Below are 10,169 nucleotides of genomic sequence, written 5' to 3' on the forward strand. Positions count from 1 at the left end.
AAAACATTGCAGATAAGTTATCTCAATTTTATGGTGTAAAATGTGAGTTAGAAAGTGTCACATTGTATTGAAAAAATAATATTAAATAACATATCCCTATTAAATTAGATGATTTATATATTTAATAATGTTTAGAGTGAATATGTATGTTCAACTCATTTATATAATTGTTTATAGTCAAATGTGTTTATCCATCGAATTCTCCTCACGTTCCAACTATTTATTTGAATAGAAGAGGAGTTAAATCCAAACAACGAAAAACATACTACGCAATTAAACAATGATTAGAAATTTCACAGATGTCAAATAGTGTTATGACAGATAATTAATTCAGTTTTTTTCTTTCTTTCATGTCTTGTGTATAGGTATGTGTTGCACTCACCATAAGAAAAAGAAAGATACATTTTTCCGCGGTTATTTATTAAAGCGAAGACTGTTTTAACCACCGTTATTTTGTATCTACAACGATTGGGTATCAATAAATACTTTATCCACTTACCACTCACTTTAGACTATACATTTAAAAAACATTAGATCAAAGAAAGCTTGTACTTACTTCTCCCACCTATATATTGGAAGCAATGTGATGAGAGTGTTTAGGCAACAAAGAAAAATCAGGGCTTATCGCGCACTATGGTGACATTGGGGTGTCAATGTCACATGACATTGGCCAACCACAATGTCACAGGTGTACATAGGAACAAAAAATCATAACTTTCTTCTCTTTTACTTATAAGGATTTTTTGTCTTTTTGTACACTTGTGACATTGTGGTTGGCCAATGTCACGTGACATTGACACCCCCAATGTCACCAAAGTGCTACCTGTAGGTTCAACCATTTGTAAAGGGACTGACTCATCTTCATTACGAGTCTATTGCCTCGTCCCCGTCTAGGAGGTGGATTAGTTGAATCACGCTATTTGCGTAAGAAGATATGGTGGGCCATCCTATCAAGTCTGAGTGTATCAAAGTGGTCAACCATATCTACACAACAACCAATAGAAAAATATGAACTAAATATTATTTGAAACATTTCATCAAACACCTAAAGCATAAAATAAACATACAACTTTCGTTGTGGTTTGTTAATTCTTAAACTACCCCATTACATTAATGCATAATTAACTTACAACTAAAAACAACATAATATGGTTTGTGTTTGTTTGAATTTGAAAGTGAATGCTTTGATTTGTTTATGTTCGTGTATATGTCCACTACGAAACATATCGTAATTACCGTTCAATTATGAAAAAAAAAGGTTAACCATTTCGCTCTTGAATGATAGTTAAGCATATTACTATTAGGTAGTGTAACGCCCTCTTTGAATTATTTGTTTTATTTATTTGAGTTTAGAGTCTGTTCTTCTAGAATTTAATTAACTTATTTGATAAGTGATATTTTGTTATGTGTTGATATATATATTAGTAGTCTATATTTGTTTATTTAATTATTTTAATGAGATAGAGTCGAATTATATGGTTTATTTGATTATGTGGTATGTTGATATTTTATTAAGTGATTTTATTTTATTATTTATTAGAATATGATTAAATAATAGAATAAGTAGACTTGGGGGGCTGAATTAGAAATTAAAGAAGTTTAGTGGGCTTAAGTAGAATTAAGAAAAGTGGTTAGTGATATAAAATATTATAAATAGAAGAGACCTAGTTTAGAAAAACAGAACGTACGATCAATTTTGGAGAAAATGCCAAGAGAATGGAGAAAGACCTAGGAAGCTGCGATTTTGATTGTTAAGGTAAGAGTGAGACTAGCATTCAATTCTATTAAGTCTGTAATTCTGATGATTGTATTTAGAAAATAAAAGATTGAATTAGAAAGGTTGGAAAATTAGGGTTAAGAGTGATGATTGTGATGATTTTGAATAAAAGTGAAGTTGAATAATATAGGTTGCTTTTTCTGATTTTTCTTTTCATCTTTGCCCCGAATTTGAAATAAAAACAAGTATTGATCGGTACATAATTGGTCTTAGGTGTAAACACGAAAGTTGTAGGTATGTATGTTAGCTTTCTAATGTCGTTGGTCTGACGTCAAAACGATTTATAGAACTTGAGTTATGGTCAAATTACTGCACATAGGTCACAGTGAATTTTTATGAATTTCAGCACAACTTTGACCGAATTTGAAATAAAAACTGGTATTGATTGGTACAGAATTGGTCTTAGGTGTAAACACGAAAGTTGTAGGTATGGATATTAGCTTTCTAATGCCGTTGGTTTGACTTCAAAAGGATTTATAGAATTTGAGTTATGGTCAAATTACTGAACGTAGGTCACAGTGAATAATTGATTATGATTGATGAATTAGTATATGTATGTATATGTTTGTGAATACGATATTGTACATGATTGATGAAGTGTTATATGTATATATGATGTTTTAAGATGTTGATTACCATTTTATGTTGTTTATATTGTGATATAATTGTATACGTAATACTTGAATTATATATGAATATTTGAGATATTGAATGACTTGCATTTGATATTGTTATATCATGTTGTTTTGCATACTGTCTATGTTGCTGTTTGTTATTTAACTAAGTTGTATGAGTCGGTCTAAGTTGATTAAGATGATGAGGTTCCAAATTATTGGATTATATAAGAGGTTGTTGATTTAAGATGTTTAAGAAGTCGAGTCCATGCATTAGCATTTCAGCGACAGGGGCTTGATGCTCTGGAATATATTAATACTCAAATAGCGATAGGGGCTTGATGCTCTGAAGTATATTAATACTCAAATAGCGATGGGGGCTTGATGCTCTGTATTGGTACCACATGCATATAAGAGGTTTAAGTTGCATAGTCGAGTTGGAGTCGCATTTGTCGAGTCAAAAGTGTTAAGTTGTCAAGTTGTTTAAGTTGTGATTCTTTATTTGAACTATTAATGATGTGATATATGATATATTATTATCTATGATGAATATTATGATGTTTTCATGTTGTTAAATATAATTTATTGAATTATATGTTTAATATTATTGTTTTGTGAAATCTCAGCCCTTCTAAATGTTGCCCACCATGGGTAACTTGCAGGTAACCAAGAATAGTTGATGTCGTGTGAGGTTTCCCTCTCGTGTGTCTTAGGTGCTCTGATACGTAACGGGATGAGATTTTGTTGTGTGGCTATTTTCTATTCCTTTACGTATTGCTTATGTTTTTACATGACTATGATTTAATTTGGATTTTTAAGAGATATTTTAATGAGGCCTTTGTGCCAAAGACTATTTTAGATGTTGAATAAATTCCGCTGCGAAGTATTAAATATTATGTTATTGATTTATGAAGGATAAATAGTTATTTATTCCATTTACGATTTTTGAAGAGAAGTGTGACATTCCGTTTATGTTGAGAACTCTGATTATTTAAATGAAATTTTTACGTTGGGAAAACGGGGTGTTACAGGTAGAGCTGTCAAAAATGGGTTGACCCGGGCCTAAAAAACTAGCCCAAAAAGCACTTGGGTTTTTTTGGCCCAAGCTCAGTTGGGCCATACGAAAGTTCGACCGGGCCGGGCTGGCCCACTGGGCTTTGGGCCGGCCCATTGGCCCATATTTCATTTGATTTTTGTTAAAAAAACAATATTTTTTTTAAAAAAAATTATCAACTAATTTAAAATTTATTAATAAAAAAATATTAAATAAATAAACTTAATAAATATGAATGAATTTAGCTTAAAGTTTTAAAATTTTAAAGTTTATAAATTATTAATTTGATTTAATTGAAGGAAAAATATATAGTTTAACTATTATTCAACGTTAATGTAAAAATTATTTACATTTTGATCTCCATCCAATTATATTTTAAGAAAAAAATAATAATGCGTAATTAATACATAAAAAATACATATAAAAGAGGAATATTGCTTTTTAGGCCCCCCCAATATCTCTTTAGGCCCCCTAAAAATACAAAAATAACCTTTATAATACATCCGGTAGTTACATACCGGTAGTGCATTTTAAATTTTCACATTTTACACCTTCGGTATGTACATACCGGAGGCACATTTACAAATTTTCGCGTTTATCACATTCGGTACTTATGTTCTGGAGGAACATTCATTTTGCGATTTCTCAATTACACCTCCGGTATATATATACCGTACTCCACCCACGTTGTTATCTGTATATAATGGTGCAGTTTTTTAAGAGTTATTTTCTAAGCTTCAATATTGTTCCATACCTTGCGTTTTTTGGCCAATTTTTGTTGTGTTTTCATCACAATTAATATAACAAATAGTGTCAATCTTCATTCAATTGCAATCATTTAGAAGGTAAACCTTGCTTCTTCCTCTCTCGTATTGTTTCTGCATAATTTTTTTAGAGTTCTGTCAGATTCAATGAAAAGTTTGATCCTTTTATTTCTGTAAATTTTATGCACCCTACCAAAAGTTTGTGAATTTTCCAACATAACAGAGCATGTACATTTGAATAACATAATGCGATAAATGCGAAAATTTGTAAATGTGCCCCTGGTATGTACATACCGAAGGTGTAAAATGTGAAAATTTAAAATGCACTACCGGTATGTAACTACCGGATGTGTTATAAAGGTTATTTTTGTATTTTTAGGGGGCCTAAAGAGATATTGGGTTGACCCGGGCCTAAAAAACTAGCCCAAAAAGCACTTGGGTTTTTTTGGCCCAAGCTCAGTTGGGCCATACGAAAGTTCGACCGGGCCGGGCTGGCCCACTGGGCTTTGGGCCGGCCCATTGGCCCATATTTCATTTGATTTTTGTTAAAAAAACAATATTTTTTTTAAAAAAAATTATCAACTAATTTAAAATTTATTAATAAAAAAATATTAAATAAATAAACTTAATAAATATGAATGAATTTAGCTTAAAGTTTTAAAATTTTAAAGTTTATAAATTATTAATTTGATTTAATTGAAGGAAAAATATATAGTTTAACTATTATTCAACGTTAATGTAAAAATTATTTACATTTTGATCTCCATCCAATTATATTTTAAGAAAAAAATAATAATGCGTAATTAATACATAAAAAATACATATAAAAGAGTGATTAAGTTTAAAAAATAAAACTAAAATGGGCCGGCCCGGCTCTAGAATTTTCGGCCCAGGGCAAATCCAGTGTTCCCTTCCTTCTTCTTCGTTTACTTCTTCTCTTCTCACGTTTTCTGCTTCATCAGCCATCGCGAAGGCCAATAATTCCGCTGCGAGTCGCCAACACTTTATCGTTATTCTTATTGATTACATTACATCACTTCTGCTTCAAACTGTGATGCAACCAACGAAGAAGTAATGGAGCCTCTATTCGACCAATTCAAAGCTTTTGCTGAATCCAGCCATGACTTTTTCGACTCCATTTTTGGTCGCCGCAAATCGGTATTCTTTCTACTTTTCTCTGTATTGCTCGTATGTGTTTTCTATTATTATCACCAACAGTTAAAAATTTCAAAGTGTTGTGCTATTTAACATTGAATTGAATGTGCAAAGAAATGAGAAAAATCGAAACATTGTTGAGAAAGAAAAGAGTAATATGGGGACAATTTAGTCTCTTGATCGTGCGAAATGACAATTTAGTCACTGAAATTAGAATATTTCTTTAGAAAACATTGATCAAACCATGAAAGACATACATATTTCAAGGGCATCAAAACAAACATAGAATCTTTACCAAGAATGTATGTTTGTGTACTTGTCAAAGGATACATGGTTCTTTAGTTTTCCTCTATGATGTGGTTTTGACAGCCGTGTCTGCAATCATAATTTCAGACTGAAATACTTAAACGTCTACAAAGAGAATCCTTCTCAGATCTTATGAAACTCAGAGACAGACAAGATAAGGTTGAGAGGATGATTTCCTTCTATAAATCATCCAAAGGAGGTCCTTTTCAGGAAGCCAGCACCCATGTAAGGGGACATATGGATTTTACAGGGGCTTTACTTATCAAGGGAGATTTTAATCAGCAGAACTTAGATATCATAAGCAGGTCTGGAATAAAAACAGGCATTGATTCAAGGTTCGTTTTTCAAACCGCTATTGGTGAGGAGAATGCTCTTGCTGCAGAGTTTGTGGCTACTCAGAAAGGAAAGGAACATCACAGTGATGCCCTTGAAATGCCACTTTCTCTTGCAAAACTCAGCTATAAAGCAAATGTAAATGATTCGTTATCTCTTATGGCTGTCCCAGTGGGAGCCCAGTGCAGAGATGTTGCGGTTGGTTCAAATTCTTTTGATCAGGTACTATTTATTTTGTTTTCAATGCTTATCTGATGAATTTAATAATGTTTACTGTTACAATTTTTGGCAACCATCTTTCCATTTGGTATTCAATATTCCCTTAAAAATGGAGATGGAAAATTTACGTGCCAGTTTTTCTCAAACCTTTTCATATAAGACCCTTCCCTGAAAACTCACCATAGGGCACCAAGAGTGAAAACTTCAACAAGCATACAAAATCAAGCGTTTAGTAATTCATTATTATCTGCCATAATTGGATAAAAGGTATTTGAAAGCATTAGTTAGAACAGCTCTCTAGTTGTTAAAATCACAAGAACCTAGCCTTTAAAGTTTTGCTACAAATGTGTCCTTGGATGGGGGATGTTATTTTCCCCAAGAGCATGAAGCTTACTATTGTAATCAAGTCGAGGAATGTATTGACCGAGTACCTAGTTGCAATGGTTTACCTCAATTTTCTTGTTTTATTCATGAATTTCTTAGCTATAAATGGAACATTAGGTTTGATCACTTAAATGTTGGCTTATTAAAACCAGTTTAGATAAAAAAATTATGGCCATGGATTTTAATTAATTGCAAGGGGCATATCCATTGTCATGCGGAGACATCAGTATAGCTTAGAGTAAAAGTAAAAAGAAAATTAGACTGGGATTTAATTTATTTATAAAAACTACTGTGTTTTTTCCTTGTTTTGTTCCTCAAACTTTTGCTAATCAGGCCTCTGAAATATTAATTTTGTGTTGTGATCATTTTAGCAGGAAAAAGGCCTCACAGATTTCTCCTCTTTTGGACCGCCCCTTCTGAAATTACACAATGGCAGTGCCTTTGGCATAGCTATGAGAAAGTCATGTTTTATTGCTTCATTGGCTCAATTTGTAGCTGGACTTGGAACACCTTCTGGTTCTAATACAGCAGATAATAGATACAGCACATTCCTACAACTTGCCTGTCAATTTCCTAGAGGAACAAAGCTGTCTGTTCTCAGTAGTCACCAACTACCTTTTGTATCAAAGCAGCTTAGAAAATTTGGAGCTTTAACAATTCCGTTAGTCTTGTCCAACCAACATGAAGTGTCTGAGACAGAACCTGAAGCATCAACCTTCAGAGGAACAAGGACACAGGTCTCAGGTGGTTCTGCTGCTATAATGCTGGAGTCTGAACTTGATGGCTTTACAAAACTTGGAGGTTGGGTTGAGATGAACACACTAGATCCCAAATCTGCACAATGGGCCGTAACATTGACCGATGTTTCTGAAGGTTCATCTGGCTGGGGAATGAGTCTTGGGGGAATAGGGGCGAAACATTTTCAAGCTGAATCCTATCTAAAATTCAACATGGGTGATAAATTTTGCTTGAAGCCAGGTCTTGTATACGCCACAGATGGAGATTCCAAAATAGCTTCTTTAATGCTTCGATCTGATTGGTCTTTGTGATGATTTTTTTTTTTCTTTTCTGTTTGCTATTATTAGCCTGTTTGATTTTTCCTTTGGAAAGCTTGAAACCATGATTTTGGATTCTGAAGAGAAATCTCAACATGCACTATGTACTTTTAAGTTTGTTCATATTCTAATTATTTCCCTCAGGCCTCAAGGTGTATAGAACTAATCATTTTTTGTCACTGGAACCGCTTGATTCAATACATATTTGGTTTTCAATTCTCCTGTATTTTGTTGTGGTGATTTCATTTTTTCCCTTGTTTGACTCGATGCATGTTTGGTTCTCATTAGTTAATGCATTCTGCATGACTATGATGTATTATGGATTTGATAATTTCTTTCGGTCCCAGGCAGGAGTTTAAAAAATCATATGAATTAACTAATTTTGATGTGTAAGTTGGAACAAATTCGAAGAATAAGTAAGTAGAAAGTAATTCAATATTAAAAAAAGAAATGAATTTAGCGAAGTTAAAATTATAATAAAAATTAAGAAGGGTAAACATCATACACAACACAAGAGCAGGAATTTACAAGAACTAAACTTGTATTTATTTATTTATCGTTTCTTTTCATTTAATTACACGGTTAATACAAAAGGACTCCGAACATTATATTTCCCATTACTCCATGGATCCAAACAAATCTTCTTTTAGAGAGGGTAAAGTACACGAGAAAATAATTTGGCAGCTTAGATATTTTTTGTAAACTCTAATTTCTCTGGAATCAATTGGATTTTCACCCCATTGGGAGCATCGACGATGGCCATGTAGACTATTTCATCCTCTTCACCGACTTTTGTGACAATTCTGCTCACATTCTTTGTTTCTTTACCAATGAAGTTGGAGATTGCTATGGAAGGGTAGTTGATGTTCGAGACATGATCAATAGTTGAATCCTTGGGGCAGTTGAAACTATCAGGGGCGGTTTTAGAGATAATCTTCACCGTGGTTGTATTCAATCCTATGTAACACAAGTAGTTTAGGTAGTCAATGGTGCTAGTTTCATAAACTAGCCCGGGTTGGAATGGTTCAGTTGTTGTTATTTCTCCTGCTCCATAGTCATAAGGTGTGGCAATTGACCCCAAATTCGTGGTAATGGGAGCCTTCATATTGTTAATTTGAGCTGCTGCATTTATAAAAATAGAAGATGGTGATTGCTAGATAGATATGATTGCAATACTCGAGGACATTGATTTGAGTGAAATAACGCCAATTTGAACGGTTTGGATTATATAGTTTGATTTCTGAAAGTAACAAAATTCAAAATGATTTATAAAATTGATTTTTTTTTTTATCACATTAGCTTTTAAATATGAGACAAATTTTAGAAGGACTATACTAGTTAATAATTAGATGTAGTGCCATTCGTACTATCCTTACCGTTTCTCTTGCATAGAGATAAAACAAATTCAAGGGGAAAATTAGAAACTATATAAATTGTTGGTGAAATTTATACTATCTTTTTCGTTGTGAAAAGTCTAACCAGAGGCCGATCTGATTGCAGAGGCACTCCAAATAGGGTTTTTAAATTTAATTCTGCCTGCAACGCCTGAAACATGAGGGCATGACATAGAAGTCCCCGATTTAAAGTTATATGGTGAGGGCTTTTTCCCTTTTGGAACATCAGTTACATCATTACCAATCCATGATGCAAGAATGGCAACACCTGGTGCTGCAATATCAGGCTACAAAAGAAAGAATTGTTGATCATATTTAGTATTGAGTACAATAATATAGTTATTTAATTCTATACTATATCTTTACACACACACACACACAAACACTTACTTTTAGAATATTCCTTGAAAGCGCCGAAGGCCCTCTACTTGAAAAGGTTGCCACCATAGGTGCAGGCTTATAATCTATGATTGTAACTGTTGGTAGAATTGTTGCCACCGGATTGCTTCAAAATAATTAAATGCAAAAATACAATGAAATTAACTAGTCATCAGCTGGCACCCGTTGATTTCAAACGGAAACAGGATTCAAAAATAAACACTTCACTTAAAACTGTGAGCTTTTTTACCAAGTTATTATGTCCTTAGAGATGAGAAAAGTTGGACATATACATGTAGTGTAAAATTATTTATTTTACGCTGACAATCAAACACAACTAGCGAACACTATAAAAAATATTTGTATGCATCATTATATTATAACAATGTTTGTCTAATAATGATAAACTTTATAATGCTTACCTTGTTGAATTGACATATTGGAGTATTGCAGAGTCAGCGTTATAAATTGTACCTCAATAACTTTGCCACTACCTAAAACAACGTTGGACTGCATATCACAATCGATGGTAGTGGCTACAACAGTTAATATCCAAGGAGCGTCATTAACAACTGTACTTTGTGTTGGTCCATCATTCCCAGCAGAGCAAACAACCACTATGCCATGCTCCACAGCATGGAATGCTCCGATCACAATTGGGTCTGTCGTCAAGTCTGGTCGGAAAAATGAATGTGCTCCAAGCGAGATTGCAAGCACATCTACTCCATCGAAAATG

At 33.2% G+C, this 10,169-nt stretch overlaps 1 protein-coding gene across 2 annotated transcripts; it reads left to right on the forward strand.

Moving 5' to 3' along the window:
* The first annotated feature begins 5,093 nt into the window (after positions 1-5,093).
* LOC11432141 (uncharacterized) lies at positions 5,094-7,877 on the forward strand. 2 transcript variants are annotated; one of them, XM_013606769.3, is made up of 3 exons: positions 5,094-5,367; positions 5,758-6,225; positions 6,978-7,877. In XM_013606769.3, the coding sequence occupies exons 1-3, from the start codon at positions 5,284-5,286 to the stop codon at positions 7,653-7,655; spliced, it is 1,230 nt and encodes a 409-aa protein (XP_013462223.1). In that variant the 5' UTR covers positions 5,094-5,283; the 3' UTR covers positions 7,656-7,877. The 2 variants fall into 2 exon arrangements, with proteins under 2 accessions (XP_013462223.1, XP_003603783.1); XM_003603735.4 differs by having other exon boundaries at positions 6,981-7,877.
* Positions 7,878-10,169: the final 2,292 nt, after the last annotated feature.

Source organism: Medicago truncatula, chromosome 3 (genome assembly GCF_003473485.1).
Source record: "Medicago truncatula cultivar Jemalong A17 chromosome 3, MtrunA17r5.0-ANR, whole genome shotgun sequence".
In the NCBI taxonomy this organism is placed as follows: Eukaryota; Viridiplantae; Streptophyta; class Magnoliopsida; order Fabales; family Fabaceae; genus Medicago; species Medicago truncatula.